Raw genomic sequence first — 20,170 nt, forward strand, 5'->3', positions numbered from 1 at the left:
ACCAAGTCTGGGTTTTACTACATGAATGTAAAATGAAAGCAACAATCTTCAGCCCAGTTACCTCTAAATACTGTCCTAAGAAATAATTAAGTGCTAAAGTAGCTTTAAATTGTAAAGCCAAATACTGTATAAGGTGTTATTAGGAAGATATTCTTGAACAGGTTCAGATAAACCATGGGCCAAATCCCATCCTCTGAAAAAAGGCAGGTCATGTAAAAAGTTGATCACTTATAAGGTCAGCCTGTGAGAAAAGCATCATACAGACAGGATGGTCCCATTGGTTTGCTTGCATACAATTGGTGAAGGTTATAATTTTCACTATCTCTATTAAAAGGTTAATTTAAATGTCAAACAAAATGTCAAAAAAAAATTGTTCAGGTCACATATACCACAAAAGTAACAGCAGTTACAAGTCATCTTATGACAATATACGAAATCTTCAAATGATGCTCAAATACTAGTTGGACTGAAAAGGTAATGGATACAGATTGCTCACCTTATCTTGTAAGGAAAATGTCCCAGGAAAACCAGCAAAGAGAAACTTGTTCTTAACTTTCAACTTCCCCAAGTTTGCCACAATCAGATTATTTGATCTGGAACTTTCGGGGATAAGGAGAACAGGAGCACCCGCCTCAATGTCCAAGAGAACCCGTGAACAGCGCTGGGCTTGATCTCTCACCTGAAACAGGAAGAAGAATGGACTCACAGACTCAATCAATGTCCTAATTTTATAATCAAAAAGCCTCCAGTTCCCCAAAGTTCCATGAATTCATAATTCCAAAACAACTAAAATCAGAGTATAGTCCATGAGCAATATGGAGTCACATTAGAAATCGGTTAACAAGATAATGGAAAACCCCAATTATTTGGAAAGTAGACTCTACACTTCTTAATAACCCAAGGTTCAAAAAAGAAATCACAAGAGAAATAGAAAAATATTTTGGGGGGAATCCCTGGGTAGCTCAGCGGTTTAGCGCCTGCCTTTGGCCCAGGGCGTGATCCTAGAGTCCCAGGATCAAGTCCCGCATAGGCTCCCAGCATGGAGCTTCTCCCTCCCCCTGTGTCTCTGCCTTTCTCTCTCTCTCTCTCTCTCTCTCTCTCTCTCTCGGTCTATAACAAATAAATAAATCTTTAAAAAAAAAAAAAAAAGAAAAATATTTTGGCCTGATAAAGAAAATGTAACATATTCAAATTTGTGGGACACACTTAAAACAATACTTAATGAAGAATTTATATTAAATAAGAGTTTTAGGGGATCCCTGGGTGGCGCAGCGGTTTGGCGCCTGCCTTTGGCCCAGGGCGCGATCCTGGAGACCCGGGATCGAATCCCACGTCGGGCTCCCGGTGCATGGAGCCTGCTTCTCTCTGCCTTTCTCTCTCTGTGTGTGTGACTATCATAAATAAAAAAATTAATAAATAAATAAATAAATAAATAAATAAGAGTTTTATAATATACATGAATAAAGATTAAATCAGTGATCAAAAAGCTTCTATTGTAAGAAGCTAGAAAAAGGAAAAGCAAAATGAACCTGAGTAAAAGGGAAAAAAACATAAAGCAAAAATCAGTTATTTAGAAAACAGATAATTTTTAAAAATCAAACATTAATACAATACCCAAGAACTACAGAATATACATTCTTTCCAAGTGTACATGGCATACTCATTGAGAATATGCCTCAGTCATAATACAAGCCTCAATAAGTTAATTATTTGAAAAGACTGATAAAACAGACAAACCTCCAGCTATATGAATCAAGAAAATATGAAGAAGAGCAGCCCTGGTGGCCCAGCGGTTTAGTGCCGCCTTCAGCCCAGGGTGTGATCTTGGAGACCCAGGATCGAGTCCCATGTCCGGCTCCCTGCACGGAGCCTGCTTCTCCCTCTGCCTGTGTGTCTCTGCCTCTCCCTCTCTCTCTCTCTGTGTCTGTCATGAATAAAGAAAATCTTTAAAAAAAAAAAAAAAAGAAAAAAGAAAATACGAAGAAAACAAAAATTGTCACTATCAGGAAGGATTGCAGGACATTGCTACAAAAGAACTTACAAAATTTTGTTTTAAAGATTTTATTTATTCATTTAAGAGAGAGAGGAAGAGAGCACGAGTGAGTGGGAGCAGGCAGAGGGAAAGGGAGGAAGAGACTCCTGGGTTAGCAGGGAGCCTGATATGGGGGCTCAATCCCCAAGGCAGATGCTTAACTGACTGAGCCACTCAGGCACCCCCAGAATTTACAAATATTGAAAAGATAAGGGAACCTATGAACAACTTCATGCCAATCAATGGACTATTTATTTATTTATTTTCAAGCTGACAATTTAGATGAAGTGGACAGAGTCCTTAAACAACAAATGCACAAACGATCTACAGCTAGCATCATATTTACAGAATGTTTTCTCCCTAAGATAAGGAACAAAGCAAGGGCATCCCCTCTCACCACTTCTATTCAACATTATGCTGAAGTCCTACCTAGTCTGTGCAAAAAGACTTATAGGTTGGAGAGGAAAACATGTAACTCCCTTATTCAACATAACATAATCATTTATGTAGAAAACCCTAATGAATCAAAAGGAATTAGGCTAAGTTTAGCAAGATTGAAGGATAAGAGGTCAACATGTCAATATATGAAAGTTATATTTCTTATACTTTGAATAAAAAATTGGACACTGAAATTTTTAAAAATTGGTATCATTTATAATAGCATCAAAATTTCAAATACCTAGGGAATCAATTTAACAAAAGATGTGTAAGACCAGTATAACCAAAACTACAACACAGTACTGAGAGGAACTGAAGACCTAATTAAATGGAGAGATATGCCATAGCTGAGGACCAAAGACTCAGTATTATTATTAAGATGTTGATTCTCCAGACACATAGATTCAATGTAATCAAAATAAAAATCCCAGCAGATTTTATTGTAGAAAGACAAGCTGATTCTAAAATTTGTATGGAAAAACAAAGGTCCTGAAGTAGCCAAAACAACTTTGAAAAAGAACAAAGTTGGAGGACTTACACTAGGATTTCAAGACACACTATGAAGCGGCAATGGTTAAGACAAGATGGTACTGGCACATAATTAAATATAAATCAGTAGAACAGAACAGAAAGTGAAAAAAAGACACACATGCCTATATGGTCGATTGCTTCTCAATAGAAGTGCCAAGATAATACAATGGGAAATGGAACAGGCTAGCTATATATATGAAAAAAAAAAAAAAAAATTCAGCCCTCACTTCACAAAATATACAAAAATTAACTCAAGGGGTAGCTGGATGGCTCAGTCAGAAAACATGCAATTCTTGATCTCAGGGTTGTGAGTTCAAGCCCCAGGTTGGGTGCAGAGATTACTTTAAAAATCTTTAAAAATAATTAGCTCAGGGATGCCTGGGTAGCTCAGAGGTTGAGCGCCTGCCCTTCAGCTCAGGGAGTGATCCCAGGGTCCTGGGATCGAGTCCCAATCAAGCTCCCTGTAAGGAGCCTGCTTCTCCCTCTGCCTGTGTCTCTGCCTCTCTCTGTGTGTCTCTCATGAATGAATGAATGAATGAATGAATGAATGAATAAATAAATAAATAATCGTTTAAAAAATTAAAAATAATTAACTCAAAAAGACTTCTAATAGAGAACAGAAGAGAAAATTTTCGCCACCTTGTGGTGGACAAAAATTTCTTTGACAAGAGACAAACATTGTGAGAGAAAAAAATTGGACTTCATCAAAATGAAAAACTTCTGCTTTTCAAAGAATAGTGTTAGGAAAGTGGGGGGAAAGCCAAAAACTGGGAGAAAATATTCACAACACATATATCAAAAGGCTTGTATCCACAATACAGAAAGAAATAATATCAATTCTACAGAAATTTTCTGAAAATAGAAAAGGGCATACTTCTAGTTCATTCCACAAGGACAGCACTGCCCGGTTACCAAAACCAGAAAAGGCATTATTTTCTATTCCCGAACACTACAAACTAATATCCCTCAGGAACAGAGATACAAAAATCTATAACAAATCAGGAAAACTGTGTAAATATCCACAGATAGTACATAGGTAAGTAAACATGGCTGTATTCCAATAAAACTTTATGAGTGTATATATATATATATATATGTATATTCTCATGGGCCATAGTTTGCCAACCCTAGAATAACTGAATTCTTTTCCCCTACGATTGGAAACAGGTGGATGTCTGCTGTCACTCCTTCTATTTAACATTGTACTGGAAGTATAGTGAAGGAAGAAAAAGAGACGAAAGGCATACAGATTGAAAAGGAAAAAAGTAAAGTTCACAGACAACATTATCATTTATGTAAAAAAAAATCCTAAAGAACCTCCAAAAAGTAGCTGGAAGTGGTAAGTATATCTAGCAAAGTTGCAGGGTGCAAGGTCAGTGTATAAAAATCAACTGCATTTCTATATACAGTCTACAGAAAACTGGAAATTGAAACTTAAAATATCACTTATAACAGTATCAAAAATATAAAAGATCTAGGGATCAATTTAATAAAAGATACATAAGACCAGTAAACTCAAAGCTACAAACACTGCTGAGGGAAACTAAAGACCTAAATAAATGGAGAAATATGCCATACTCAAAAGACAAACAGAGGGGATCCCTGGATGGCTCAGCAGTTTGGTGCCTGCCTTCTATGATCCTGGAGTCCCGGGATCGAATTCCGCATCGGGCTCCCTGCATGGGGCCTACTTCTCCTCTGTCTGTGTCTCTGCCTCTCTCTCTCTGTGTGTGTGTGTCTCTCGTGGGCAAATAAATTAAATCAAAAAAAAAAAAAAAAGACAAACGGATAATATGAAGATGTCATTTCTCTAAAAGCTGTCCTACAGATTCAACACAATCCCAATCTAAATTTCTGCAGGCTTTACTGTAGACACTGACAAGCTGATTCTAAAATCCATGAAAGAGCAAAGAATCTAGAAAAGCAAAAACAATTATTTTTTAAACTTTTTTAATGATTTTTTTTTTTTTTTAAGGAGGCTCCATGCCCAAATGTGGGGCTTGAACTCAAAATGTGGAGATCAAGAGTCATATGTCATACCAAGTGAGCCAGCCAGGGACCTCTTAGCCAAAAGAATTCTGAAGACAGTTCCTTATAATGTTAACCACACAGTTATCATGTAACGCAGCAATTCCTCTCTTAGGTATTTATTTAAGAGAAATGAAAACGTACATCCACACAAAGATTTCAATGCAAATGTTCACAGTAGTGTTATTCATAATAGCCAAAAACTTGAAACTACCTAAATGGATATAAAGTGGGTGAATGGATAACAAACTGTATTACATTCAATGAACGAATACTACTTGGCAATAAAAAGAAATCACATTGCTATTGCAGTGTGCATCCACAGATGGATCTCAAGAGCATTACTAAGTGAAAAAAGCCAGAGAGAGCTACGCTGTACGATTTCACTTTAGAAAAGAAAAGAAAAGAAAAAAGAAAAGAAAGAAAGAAAAGAAAGGAAAAGAAAAAAAAAGAAAAGAAAGAAAGAAAAGAAAAGAAAAGAAAAGAAAAGAAAAGAAAAGAAAAGAAAAGAAAAGAAAAGAAAAGAAAGAAAAAACTATTCTGATGGAAAGCAAACCAATGGCTGCCAGGACACAAGGATTAGGAGACTGCCTGGGGAAACAAGGAAACTTTGTAGATAACAGAAATGTTCTAAAAATCTGGACGTGACTATGCTTACAAGACTATACAATTGCTAAAACTTACTGAACTGTACTCTTAAAATTGCTTAATTTTACTATAAATTATACCATGATAAAGAGGACCAAAAGTACAATACACTAATATAATGAAATGTTTCTCATCTATTGATCAGTGAAAAATACAGATTACAAAACAGAACCAATCTTAATTTTCTACTTCTTCATAGTTTTAACTTTTTTGGAATAACCTCTAAAACACATTTATTACTTTCTAAACAGAAAAAAATATAGCCTTTATTACATAAAAAAAGCTCTTCTTTCTTCTGGTGTTAAGTACATAAGTCAGGAGAATTTGCAACACAGTAACTAGCTACCTTTTTCACTTTCTAACTGTACTTGAATTGTTGGTATTGTCTATCAGCCCATGGCTGCTCCCTGTTTGCTTTGTTGAGTAAATTCTAGAATTACAAATTAACTCATATTCACTGTAGCAAACTTAGAAGGGAAAGACAAACAAATAGAAGAAATCTGATATCTTCACAACCTCACCTCCAGAGATAAAAGACTGTGACCATTTCGTCAGGTTAGTGTAAGAATTCAGAATGGGAACTCTGAAGCCTGGCTCCCTGAGTGGGAATCCCCACTCTGGCCACTCAGTAGCCTGGTGAGCCTGGGTAACTTGTTAGATCTCTGAGTCTTACTTTCCTTATCTCTAAAACGGGAGGAATCATAGGCCCTACCTTCAAGAGCTGTCGTAAAGACGAAATGGCACCATACCCTTGGAGCACGTAGAAGAAATCATCTAGTAGCATACGACTCTATTTTATGAAGTTCAGTGCATGAAGGGGCAGACTCAAAACTGATACACTAATACCCCATAGCTCTTACTTCTCCAACAGCCTTAATTAGTTACATGTTACATGTTCCCCCATTAAGGGAAAAGCACAACTGTGAGTTAGCTAGAGTCCCAGACAAGCAGAGTAAAGAATTACTGTTTCCTCCCTGATAAAATGGCAATAACACACCTGCCCACCACTCCCTCACTGACTACAATTCATAACTGATTATATTTTTTCCTGGGTTATATCATCTCACTAAAACATGAGCTCCATTAGGGCAATGACCCTGTCTTTCTTGTTTTCCATTATGTTCCTAGCACCTGGCAGACTGTATGACACATCATTTGTCAATGAACATTCACTAAATAATTCACAGAAATGAACAAACAAGGTTGTCCTAAGGATCAAATGAGATCGTATATGTGAAAGCACTCTGAAAACTCCAAAGCATCGTTAATATATTGTTAAGCGAACGTACAGCATATTTATTTTTTGTATCTCCATTTTCCTCCAATAATTGAGAGAGAATTGAGCAAGAAAAATAACTTGCTGCTGGTGACACAGCTTATACTGGCAACACCCAGACTCCAGATTCTTGTACTAAGATTTCAAAACTGCAATACATCTTAGCTCCACCAAAAATCTGTACTCCCAGTTGCTCAGTGAATAAAAGTTTAAGAAATAAAAGAAAAACAGGTAAAGCAGAAGACACAGGAAAATCATATCACACTTCTGGGGTAAAAAAAATATTTGGCCCAATCGAGGAAAATGATGCTCTTATAATTTCAAATATCAAGATTAAAAAGAAATGTCAAGTCCTACTGGATCATTATTTACAGACACCAGAAAATACAGGAATAAAAATCCAGCTACAAGTCACAGGTAGAGGATACTACCTGTCACCTGTACAATAGTAGGAGAAAGCAATTTTAAGTTTCAAAATAGCCTCAATTTTATCAACAAAATAGGTCTTTAGCACTCTCCATAAATCTAAGTAATGCAAAATCTTAAACCTAAGTATTTTAAACAACTAGGATTAAAGATCCTTGAGAAAATCAGCTTTTCTTTAGAGCTCACACACTTAGCACTGTTCAAAACAGAAAATCATTCCTTTACCATCTACTTGTCTTACTTAACTCGATATTACAAAAACTTCAAAGACTATCCTGTTTAATTTCTGCTTAACCCAGGAAGTTAAGCCCAGTTACACACTAACGCACATTGTCTCATTTCCTACTGCTAGGGATTCCTCACAGTAAAACTGCTGCTTAAACTGCATAGGTGAAAATAATCATTTTAGGGGTACTTAATCCTAATAGACAACATTTATTAGAAGTATTGAACTGAGGGATCCCTGGGTGGCGCAGCGGTCTGGCGCCTGCCTTTGGCCCAGGGCGCGATCCTGGAGACCCGGGATCGAATCCCACATCAGGCTCCCGGTGCATGGAGCCTGCTTCTCCCTCTGCCTGTGTCTCTGCCTCTCTCTCTCTCTGTGACTATCATAAATAAAAAAATAAAATAAAAACAAATTACAGTTTAAAAAAAAAAAAAAAGAAGTATTGAACTGAGAGTCACAAAAATGTTCATCACTTTGACCAAACAATATCATTTACAAGATTCAATACTATAAAAATAATTCAAAAAATGGAAGAAAAAAAAAAAAAAACCTAGGCATACAATGCTATTCATAGAAGTATTACTCACAAGAATGAAAAACTGGAAGCAATTTAAATGTTAAAAAACAAGGGGTTAAGTAAACTGACTTGATGGATTGATTATACAGTTATAAAATAGGATTGCTATGAAAAATGCAAAGCAAAATGGAAACAGGTTATGAAAAAAGGTTAACATGCTGGCTTTCAAAAGTGAATGCATAAAAGTAACACACTTTAGGGTACATTACTATATGTACTGTATGCTATTCCTCAATTTATGTTTCTTTTAAAAAGCATAGGTAGGTGGAATTAAAATTTTTTAAATTATTTTTAAAATAAGTAAAAATAACACAAAAAAGCATAGGTAGAACATAAATGTAATAATGCCATTACACCATTGTTGGCCCAAAATAAAGATATAACTAAAGAATATTAATATTCTTTAGGATATGAATTAAAAGGAATTCTTCTACATTGCCAGTGGGAGTGCATAATGGTTTCTGAGAACAATCTTGCGCAGTCTTTTAAAGATAAACGTGCATATACTCCACGGCCCAGAAATCCTGCTCAGAGAGACTCTTAACACGTGTGCACCAGGAGACATAGTACACAACAGCAAAACACTCTAAACAACCAAATGTTCAACAGGAAAATGGATAAATCTATTTTATCTATTTTATTGTTACACGCAATAAACTACAACAGTGAAATTAAATGAAAGGCAATCACGTGTAGCAACCTGAATGTATCTAAATGAAAATGGGGGTGGGGAAGCAAGTAAAAGAACATTAAACACAGCTTAATACCATTTTTATAAAGATCAGAACAAATGAAGCAAAAAATATTATATGGGAACTTTTTTTTAAGGGACCACAAGACCCAAAAATCTGGAGAGCAGTTACCAAAGGAGTTGACAGGAATGAGATGGGATGGGGTACGAACACATGCAGCAGCCTTAGCGATGTTTTAATTTTTATTTTGGTTGTAGGTTCACATATGTTCATTTTATTATCATACTTTGAAAATGACATGCTGTAGGTACTCTTTTATACGTGTCAAATAAGTTTATTTTAAAAGTTTCTGGAGAGAAAATAAAAGGTCATATACTCTATGATTACAACCATGGAAACATGCATTGGGAGAAATTTAAAAAACAATGAAAACAAATTAAAACATACCTGGGATACTAGGACACAGTAAGATCCTCTTTTCCCACATTCCTTATAATTTGACTCTGCTTTTATAAATAAGTACATATTTATACATATATATGTATATTTTTTCTCAACTAAGTAGGCTCCACGCCCAGTGTGGAGCCCAATGAGGGCTTGAACCTACAACCCTGAGATCAAGACCTGAGCTGAGATCAAAAGTCAGAGGCCTAACCAACTGAGCCACCCAGGTGCCCCTGTGCTTTTATATTTTTAAAAAAATACATTCTCTCAAAGATACACAGGAAACTAGTAACATGATTACCTCCATAGAGAGAAACTGGCTGGTTAAGGAAAAGTAATTGAGAAGGAAACTTTTCATCAAATGTCCTTTTACTTTGATTCTGTACTAAATCAATATGGAACATATTCAAAAAATTTAAATTAAAGACTTTAAATGTTGTCACTAAAGACTGTTATCAATTTAATTATAATCTTTTACCTAATGAAGCTTAAAAATAAGTCTTACAAAGGACTATGCCGTAAACATTTTCTCTGGTTCCCAAACTCTGTGAGGACACCAGAAGACACCGCCACACACTCACATGTGTGCTGTCAGGACATTTTAAATTTGGGGGGCAAATATATCATCTGTCGGACAATGCATATACTAGACTGAGATAGTTCACGTTCAATGTTAGATCACGCTACATTCCTTTCATGTTACATCTTCGTGAAGCCAGGTCTCCAGCAGTTGCTGAAAAAGCCAGTGCCATGAGACAATGAATGTGGGACAGGAAATGAGGGCTGCCGTGTCCAGCCTGGTCCCAATTCTGAGAAGCTGTACAGTGCCAAGGGGCACCTGCGTCCCTATTAGCAAGTAATTTATTTACAAATGAAATAAAAATACAAGTCTTTCACTTCTGTGTCATTTTTTTAAAGAGCTACTGAGTCGTTAGGACACATGTACTGCCCAAGTTGTTTAGACTGAACTATTTTTTAAATGGAAAGACCTTGAGGTGTGTCTTTTGGCTAAGGACGTGCCATGGAAATATTTCCAAAACACTAAGAGACCCACGAATGAAGAAGTTAGGAACTGTGAATCTATTTGGAAAAAACTCTATATAATCGGTATGTTCTTTGGAAACATTTTCGAGGAGAAGTATCTCCACTAAAATACCAAAAGGGACCAAAAGTGTTAGCCACCAACTTCATCTATCTTCTTTAGAGGAAGCTAAAGCTAAACCTTAAAGGCCATTAAAACACAACACAATGAAGAAGGGATGTAAGCTCTCCAATTACGGTAGGACTCCTGCAGGTAGTCGGCTACATGGACCACACTAGCAAGCAGGTAAGTACCTAAAGACCTTTCCCTTTTGCAGTGAAGTTTTCCAGACTTTTCTCTAGAGGCTTAAAAGTTCTATGGATAAAATCAGAAAAGCAACCCAGGGTAATGAGCCTTCCTACCGTCTGCCCCTCGATAGCAGCTCGCTGGCGCCCTAAGACATCTTGCAGCTGAGTGAAATGCTGAATGAAGGCCACCACCTCTGCCTGAAAGCGCTGTGTGTGGACATACTGCACGGACGCCATCTGGAGGCTCACTCGGACATCGTGTTCTCTCCGGAGCAGAGGGTCAGGCCGGCCGTATCTGGGAATAAGCGCAGAAGTATGATTTGGGAGCCAGATACCAGTCAGCATTGGAAGAAAACAGGCTCATTTAGGGGTTTCCCTAGAAAACAGCTTTAGCTTTTGAAATGCAAATCCACACTCAGGTTGGACAAAGTGAACTCCAAAACTTAACTCCTTCTCTAAGCTGTGGCAACCATGTTAAATAAAGTCTGGTGTGATGGCTATGGCTATGAACAGACGGGCAGTCCTGGTGCTAGATTCCCCCCCCCCCTTTTTTTAAGATTTTATTTATTTGAGAGTGAGAGAGAGCATGAATGAAGGGGATATGGACAGAGAGGGAGAAGCAGCAGACTCCCGGCTGAGCAGGGAGCCTGGGGCTCAATCTCAGGACCCTGAGATCATGAACTAAAGCCGAAGACAGATGCTTAATCAACTGAGCCACCCAGGCGCCCCTAGACTCCCTCTGGATTCCAGAACTCACACAGAAGCCACCTGTGACTCATGCCTCTTTCCCTGCCTTTAGGGAAAAGTGAAAAATCACTCAAAGACTGTAACAACATGGGATTCAAAAGAGAACAAAAATAAGTCCATGAACCAATGGGTGGAGAACATTAGGCAACAGAATCAATGTTTCTACGGAAAACTGTCTCCTGGAGGTAGAAAGAAGTCTTCTTTTTACTTCAGGGCAATGTAGGCCAAAGAGGTTTAGCATCTACATTCCAAGTCAAAATTAGGAAACTTTTGGGATCCCTGGGTGGCGCAGCGGTTTGGCGCCTGCCTTTGGCCCAGGGCGCGATCCTGGAGATCCGGGATCGAATCCCACATCAGGCTCCCGGTGCATGGAGCCTGCTTCTCCCTCTGCCTGTGTCTCTGCCTCTCTCTCTCTCACTGTGTTCCTATCATAAATAAATAAAAATTAAAAAAAAAAAAAAATTAGGAAACTTTTATGATGGGTTTTCATTTTAAAGGACACGGTATCATAATAGTAAATTATATGGGACACAGTCACAGGGGAAAGAAACTCAGAGTTGCTTAAGCACCTATTGTGTGCCAGGTAGATAGGAATTATCTCATTTTATATTAATTATATATTAATTATTAATTATCTCATTTATCAGGGCACCTGAGTGGCTCAGTTAAGTAGCTATTGTTGGCTCAGGTCATGATCCCAGGTTCCTAGGATGAAGCCCCACTCGGGCTCCCTGCTGGATGGGCAGCCTGCTTCTCCTTCTCCAATACTTGTGCTCTCCTGCTCTCTCTCCCTCTCAAATAAATAAAATCTTTAAAAAATTATCTCATTTGGGCAGCCCTGATGGTCCAGCGGTTTGGCACCTCCTTCAGCACAGGGTGTGATCCTGGAGACCCAGGATCGAGTCCCACGTCCAGCTCCCTGCATGGAGCCTGAGTCTCCCCCTGCCTGTGTCTCTGCCTCTCTCTGTGTGTCTGTCATGAATAAATAAATAAAAAATATTTTTAAAAAAATTATCTCATTTATCATAAAATTACACCACTGTGGTAGATAGTAATATAAACACATCAATCTACATTCTCAGTAGATTATGATATACTCCCCCTAAAAATGAAAGAAAAAGTTCTCAGATATCTTTGGGGACAGTTATTCTCAGCTCTAGTTAAACATGAGAATCACTTTAGCAAATCTTTAAAAAAAAAAAAAAAAAGACTGAGCACTTCCCTAGAGCAGAAAATCCGGGGGCAGAGCTGGATATCTATATTTTCTAACAGCTGCCTAAGATGTTGAAAACCCACTTTTAGCCTTCTGAAGAAACCATTCTTTGTAGTTTTTAAAGGCCTAAAAATGCCTTTTAAATTCTAAAACTGAAAAGATTCAATATAGATTGTCTTTATATAGAAAAAACTGAATATGACATCCATATCATCAACAACTTTTTCAGGCTGAAGTTATTCCAGAACACTGAGAACTAAATGGAAACTGATCTAAATTCGTACCCTCAATATTTATTATTTATTATATTTTATTTATTTATTCATGAGAATAAAGGCAGACGCTCAACCACTGAGCCACCCAGGTACCCCAAAGGTAAAATATTTTAAACTTTTATTGTTTAGCCAACAAGAATTTGAAACAGCAAACAAATATGACAATATGTCAAATGAGAAAAATTGGTATTTTTACTTAAAAGTCTGGAAGATGAGTGCTTCTTCCCCACTTGTAGTGAACCGCTCTCTGTAGAATTCTCCATGGGCTGTAAGGTCACTCAAGGACAGGCTCCCAATGCTTCCCTGTAAGGCCAGGTCTCCATCTAGAGTTGTTAAAATTAGAACACATCCTTATGTATCTTTTTTCGTACTACACCTTAAATATGTCTGGCACAAGAACTGATATGCACGTCTCAGACTTTTCACTATTTATCCAAATTAAATGTCAAAAGCAAATTTTCATTTTCCAATACATCCATCAAAAACATTTTCCACATTATTTCAAATGGTCTCAATGCAGAAGTCCAAAGGGAGTTGAAACAAACGGCTTATCATGCTTTAACCTTTATAAGGGGGAAGAAATTAAACTGAATGCATACACAAAGGGTAAAACATTTCTAAATACAGACAAAATGAGATCCTTTCTGAGATTAAGACCACTAATTAGAATTAGTGAAATAGCAAAAGGTCTATTAATTGTACTATGAATAAAAGAATCAGGGAGGAAGTGTCAGAGATATGTCAGGTATTCAGGCAACATTAAGTGGGTGTTAGTGTGATTTAATAAAAAGTGCAATTAATGAGACAGACACTGGAGACAGATTTAAAACTACTCTGGTATTTATTACAAGAATGAAACCCCTTGAAGGTGGAAAAGAACAAAGAAGGATGTTAAGACATGCGCACCTAGGATGTGAACTTATGATGAATCATTCTTTACATGGTGTGGATATTAAAAAGTGATACTGTGAACTGCTGCTTCCATAAAACAAGTTCTATCATCGTAATTAGCTCTACAAAGCAATGACTTAGGTGTTTATATTTGCCATGCTAGTTCAGCTCTCAATGAACTTAAGTTGTTATATATATGACCCTTGTATCTCTGACAAACTTATCCCAATTTTAAAGGCCTATCTCTTCTGAGCTTTTAGAAATTAATTTAATCTACACCAGGCATGAAATCGCAATTCTGGGTCATTCCCTCCTCAAAAGACATTCTTGTTTATATCACAAAGTCAACATTTGAGCTCTGTGATCTTCCATTATTTCACTATCTGTTCCTTAAGGAAGGAACGGTGTTTTATTCACACTTTATAAACCTCTACTACTTAGAACTTGATGTGTCTGATCACTTGTGTTTAACAATTTCAACCTGCAGAGTCCTATTAGAATGCCAGCTGTGCCACGTCCTCCTACCTAAAATCACACCGCCTACTGGCGGCTCTATTTATGGCAATAGATTAAATATATACCCTGGTTTCCCAGGTGTAATTATTAATTATGTCCCCTTTCACTCTCAAAATGTCACAATTTGGACAAAAAATTATATATAGTCACCCTAGACAGAGTGTGTTAAAAACACAAGATAGATGCCAGCGCCCCATCCCAACCAAACGAACCACATTTTGGGGATGGGGCAGGGAGTGGGCAAACACTTCTATTTTTAACAAGCTGTCCACATGATTCTTATCCATAAGCCAGTATCTGGGAACCACTATCAGCAAGCATAGCTAGACCAAGAACTTTTTGGTCTAAGCCACTGATCCCCCACCTTACTTTGCAAGTGAGGACAATTAGATTTGTTGAGCAGGAGGCTCAAGTTCTTACCAGATTTTGCAAGTTTGATTTCTCTCCACTTACCAATCATTTCCAGGTGTGCCACTAATTTGGACACACTTGCTTTAGCAAGCTCACTGGTGGTCTTATTCAGCACAAGAGAGAGCGAATGAACCTAAGAACGTGGGAAATAAAGCAACACAGATCTTATTAGGAGAGAAAAGATACATGTCAGGCAAACAGAAACAAATTGAGGAAGATACAGAAAGGCTCAGCAAATTTGAAGTAAACACTTTTGTGGATGCCAGTTTCATTTTTGCTTTCTTTTTCAGTCACATATAATCCGAAGAGAAAGCTGATGAGAAAGAGGCTCAACTGAACAGCCTAAAACCCTGGGCCTCTGGTGTCGTCTCTGTGCTCACCTCATCTACACTTCGTTAGTGAAACATGTTATATTATAAAACAATTTTTCTCACTTTTGCATCTGTTTTTAATATTGCATTATTCTGTAATTACTCATAGAGATTCTTTATGTCTTACCTTAAGAAATCCATCCAAGCAAAATGATATGACTTAGAATTCTGTTTACTGACTAGACAAATATTTAATAGAAGTCTCTGGTGACCAACTGGGACTTCACCTAGGAACTACCATCAAAGATTTTCTTTTCAAGGGATACACAGAAATAGGAACACCAAAATCCTGTCTTAGGAACCACAATCCTTGTAACAAATCCTGTATTGTAACACTGCCATTTCAAATATCAAAGGACTTCTATATATAGGATGCGTTGAGACAGGTACCTTAGCGTCATCAGTGGGGATAAGGGAGCAGTCGGAGAGAAGGAAGGTGAAAAGTCGAAAAGATGGGACCTCAATTCACATTCACTGCTTCCAAGTACCAGACTCACCCCTGTATTTTCAGTGCCTGCCACTAAGCAGGTGCTCAGTAAAAGTTTGATGAATCCACAATAAGGAGGAAAAAAGACGGGGGAAGGAAGAAAGGAAATAAGAAGAAGAAAAGAAGAGGGAAGAACATTTGTAGAGGAAGGCAGAGAAAAAAGGAGGGGATTATTGTGGGTGCAGTGGCCTTGGAGACCGCAGAAAGCTTCCTAACAGACACACAAGCCTCAAGGAAACGAGATTATTATGAAAGAGGGAAACAGAAAGCTTCTAGTCACTTACGTAATCACCCAAATAACAAATAGTGAGGCTAAAAACGCTTTGATTAGAGGAATCCAGCTGTCACAACCACACCCTGTTTTTTTTTTTTTTTAATTTTTATTTATGATAGTCACAGGGAGAGAGAGAGAGAGGCAGAGACACAGGCAGAGGGAGAAGCAGGCTCCATGTACCCGGAGCCCGACGTGGGATTCGATCCCGGGTCTCCAGGATCTCCCCCTGGGCCAAAGGCAGGCGCCAAACCGCTAAGCCACCCAGGGATCCCCAACCACACCCTGTTCTTAACGTGAATCCTAGCATCACTAAAAGTGGGACAATCAGATGTTGCATTCCCCCGGGCATGACTCAACAAGAAGCACCCAGCGCAACCTACGAGGTGTTCTTAACACAAAGGTGAACCTGAATCTGAGGAAGCCTCTAGAGCTAACTTCCATTTCTAAAATTAGAAGATCAAAGAAGTCAAATGGCACCAAAAGGAAACCAAAAGAAAAATCCAGAATGTGGGACACTCTGCAGGATACTAACCCTGTCCACAAGGTTTCCACAAGCCAATGGCATGGGGGGAATGAAGACTGGTTTTCTTTAATTAACAGAGATTTAGGAGATATGACAGCTAACATAACATGTGAACCTTACTTGAACTCCCAACCAAAGGAGTCACATGGTATTTTATTTAATTCTCCCCCTTTTGTAGACGAAGAAACTACAGTTCAGAAAAGTGAAGTATTCCAATGAATTGCAGAGATCACAGAGAAGACATGAAGTTTCTTAACCATTCATTTCTCTATATATAATCCACTAGTAAAAGGGCTACTCTGAGATAATCAGAAATATCTGATTATGGATTGAGGAGTGTTATAGAATACCAAGAAATTCTCATTAATTTAGTTAGATGTGGGTATATAAGAACATGTTCACATTTTTTAGAAATGAATACTGAAGCATCAAGAGGTAAAATCATGTATCTGGAATTCTGCTTTCTTCAGCAAAAAGAAAAAAGGAATAAAGTAAATGTGATGAATCTTAAAGGAACAGAGTAAATGGAAGTTCATTAAACTATTCTATTTGTGTTATGTTTGAAATTTTTCACAACAAAAATGTTTTCAAAAATTCTTATTCTACAATAGCCCATTGCCGAAGGGCATTATCTGGTGGTGTTCTTGTGTGAAGCCAGCTACATGTATCTGTGCAAAGGCCTCTGGAGCTCTTCCACACCCAACACCAAAGGGTTCCTGAGGCCATTCATGACTGGTACCCCAGGATGAAAGTCACAGCTACAAACACATGAGGTCCAAAACAATGACTGAAGCCTCTCCAGTTGCCATTCATCTGGCTAAACAAGGTTCCAGAGGTCTCAGAGTGCCGCAGAGGCACTCATCCACAAACAGAGATGGGAGAGGTGACACTGATGCATGCCCAACTCTGCCCCGAAAGCTCTTCCATTTCTAGAGGAATGCAGCCTCTTGCCAGCTAAGGAAAGAAGACAGCAACTGGATTAAACATAACTCTCCTCCCTGACTGTTCCCCAGCAGCAAGTGCAAGTCCGCATTTGCTAAGACAAGTAGATAAAGAACTTCGATGACATGCCCCCAAACAGTGAGTTGAGCTGCTGCTTACACATCTTACTGTGCTAAGCATACAGAACAGAATATAAACTTAAAATCAAATTCTATCTTTAAATGTTTTTAAACATTTACAATAAGAGTATCAAGGACAATTGTAAGTCTGGTAATCCACATAATAGCAAAGCTATAAAAGCTATCAATCGCTGAATGCTCACTTCCTGCCAAGCACTGCGCAAAAGGCTCCCCTCCTATAATTATCTCACCTAATCTTTGCAACATTCCAATGATGGAGGCACCACTCAACACCTCCATTTCATCGATGAGAAAACTGAGAGAGAAAGAAGTTAAAAATTGTGCCCAAGGCCACACAGCCACAGGTTACAGCAAAAGTGCCAGGATTCAAACCCAGGCAGTCTGACCTGAGACTTCATTCTCAATGACTGTCCTGTTGCCTCAGTGAAAGCCAACAATGTTCTAAGTGAGCAGGGAGAGAGGATCAAAGCCACATTCTAGAATAGCTACTACATCCCAGACACTCAGCTAGGTACTTTACATACATTACCCCCATGTAGTTATCTTAATTAACTGGATGACGGAAGACCAGCAAACTGAGGCTTCAAGAAAATAAGGCATTCCACCAAACTGCAGGACCGAAAGGAAAGGTGGACGGTTACCTAAACCATTTATTTTTCTTGCCTCCAGATGGGATTTATGCTAAAACCTTACCTAAAATATTAACAGACATCCAGAAGACTATATATAGCTCCCCTGTCAATAAGATCTATTTCTAAAAAAAAATAAAAAATAAAAAATAAGATCTATTTCTTAGGGTGAATGAACAACAAGGGAAATGATACCTTGAGATCCAGCTTAGTGTTAACTGGATCCTGAAGTTCAGACTCTAAGAGAGTGTTTGATTCTGACTTCACATTTTGTAGAACGTCCTCAGGCAGCACCTTCATTGCATGGTTGTCGGCAGTGGAACCAATTCCAAAAAAATCTAGTATCACGACCCAGGTTTGTAGTGTGATCAGCACATCCAGGCAGTTAAAATCAACATCAATGTTCCGGTTAACTCGATTATAACTGGAAGTGAATTCTGGATGTTTCTTATCCACCAAGAATACATTGATATGTACCAAGGAATCATCAAATTTACTCTTTCCAGCAAGTATCTTGGGCTCATCTACTGTTGGTGAAGGAGGTGGGGTCAAGGGACAGTCCTTGTCTTGGACTTCCTTTTGCTTCTTCCGGGATGCTGAGGTGGGTCTTTGATACAGCTGGAAGACATTAGGAGCCTCTTCCATGTGGGAAGGGAGAGACCGAGGCATGTCAGGATACTCCACATTGGATACTGAAGGACAAGACTGAGAAAGATATTCTTTTTGCGCTAAACTAGATGGCTTAGGGGCTCCCCGAGACACCATCAGGTTTTTATATTTAGAATCTGGATTTTTCTCCAGTAAGTCTTCCATCAGCAGAGAGCGCAGGGCAATCTGAATAGATAAAGTCTGAGGATGGTCTTTACTGAATTCCACCTCAAAATCCTGAAACTTTAAGCTCACAAGACCCTGGGCCCCCAAAGTCAGATCTCCACTTAGCTGGACTTGAAGCTCTGATATACAAAAGTTGGCTTGAATCTGGGTAAAAGATCTGACTTCCTTCAGAGACAAGGACTTTTGAGAAGAGTTAGAAAGGCTGGAGTGGCTGAACAATCCATTCTCCTTCCTTTCAATAGAAGGTTCTCCACAGGTACTGAGGGAAGGCAGAGGAGAATTAGGGCAAGGTGAGGAGGTTGCACTGGCCGGAAACTTATTCAGATCTTCACTATACACAAGATTGTCCAGCGTTTGTAAAACCTGCTCATACACGTGCTTTGCTAACACCACCTGCAGTCAAAGAGAGAAATTCAGTTATCCCACTACCAATTATTAATTGCACTCAAATGCACCTGCCCACAAATTTCCAAAGTTGATGTTTATGGGTTTCCCCAAGATGTTATAAATTAGTTGACTGCAGGACTATCCCTTCTGTTCCTTTTCTGTCCTTAACCTGTCATGACCCATGTCTACTGATAAGGCCCTCCTCCTGCTTCCCCCAGCACCTCACAAAATAATCTTTACACAATGTTCAATAAGTACTGTTGACTATAGGCCTGAATCTGTAAAATCACTCTTTCTAACCCACAAAAACAACTGCAAATACTGACAAGGACACTGCCAAAAGTCTAATGTGGTGATACCACAGGACAGAGAAACAAGACTCGCGGTTCTAAAACTCGCTGATCACCACCAATTAGCCTAACAACCTTTGTTTAGTTCAGCTAAACAAAGTGCTTTGTGGGCAGCCCCGGTGGCTCAGCGGTTTAGCGCTGCCTTCAGCCTGGGGTGGGATCCTGGAGACCTGGGATCAAGTCCCATGTCAGACTCCCTGTGTGGAGCCTGCTTCTCCCTCTGCCTGTGTCTCTGCCTCTCTCTGTGTGTGTCTCTCAAGGAATAAATAAATAAAATCTTAAAAAAAAAAAAAAAAAGTGCTTCGTAATCATAATAACAAAAAGCCATGATCACTTATGTCTCCTCTCCCCTTATATTTTGTTTTTGATTATAACTTATTAAAAACATTTTCACACAAGTTTTTTATATATTCATAGGCAATTTTTTAACAGAGAAATTCCAAACAAATATAGAAATGGCAGAGTTGGAAAGTGCCTGTTCGAAGCCCCTACTGAACTAACGTGTACCATCAGAGGCCACCCGTGGAATAAGC

The 20,170-nt window shown here is 38.4% G+C and overlaps 1 protein-coding gene across 5 annotated transcripts in view; it reads right to left on the bottom strand.

Moving 5' to 3' along the window:
- Positions 1–20,170, bottom strand: part of VPS13D (vacuolar protein sorting 13 homolog D) — a 239,847-nt gene that overhangs the window by 181,827 nt on the left and 37,850 nt on the right. For all 5 annotated transcript variants that reach the window (XM_072751165.1, XM_072751164.1, XM_072751163.1 and 2 more), the window contains 5 exons: positions 18,262–19,293; positions 14,743–14,833; positions 13,079–13,205; positions 10,762–10,942; positions 497–679 (listed from right to left, as the gene is read on the bottom strand). In XM_072751165.1, the coding sequence (XP_072607266.1) occupies positions 497–679; positions 10,762–10,942; positions 13,079–13,205; positions 14,743–14,833; positions 18,262–19,293 (1,614 nt within the window). The remainder of the gene's footprint in view (positions 1–496; positions 680–10,761; positions 10,943–13,078; positions 13,206–14,742; positions 14,834–18,261; positions 19,294–20,170) is intronic.

The sequence above is a fragment of the Vulpes vulpes genome, chromosome 2 (assembly GCF_048418805.1).
Source record: "Vulpes vulpes isolate BD-2025 chromosome 2, VulVul3, whole genome shotgun sequence".
Taxonomy (NCBI): domain Eukaryota; kingdom Metazoa; phylum Chordata; class Mammalia; order Carnivora; family Canidae; genus Vulpes; species Vulpes vulpes.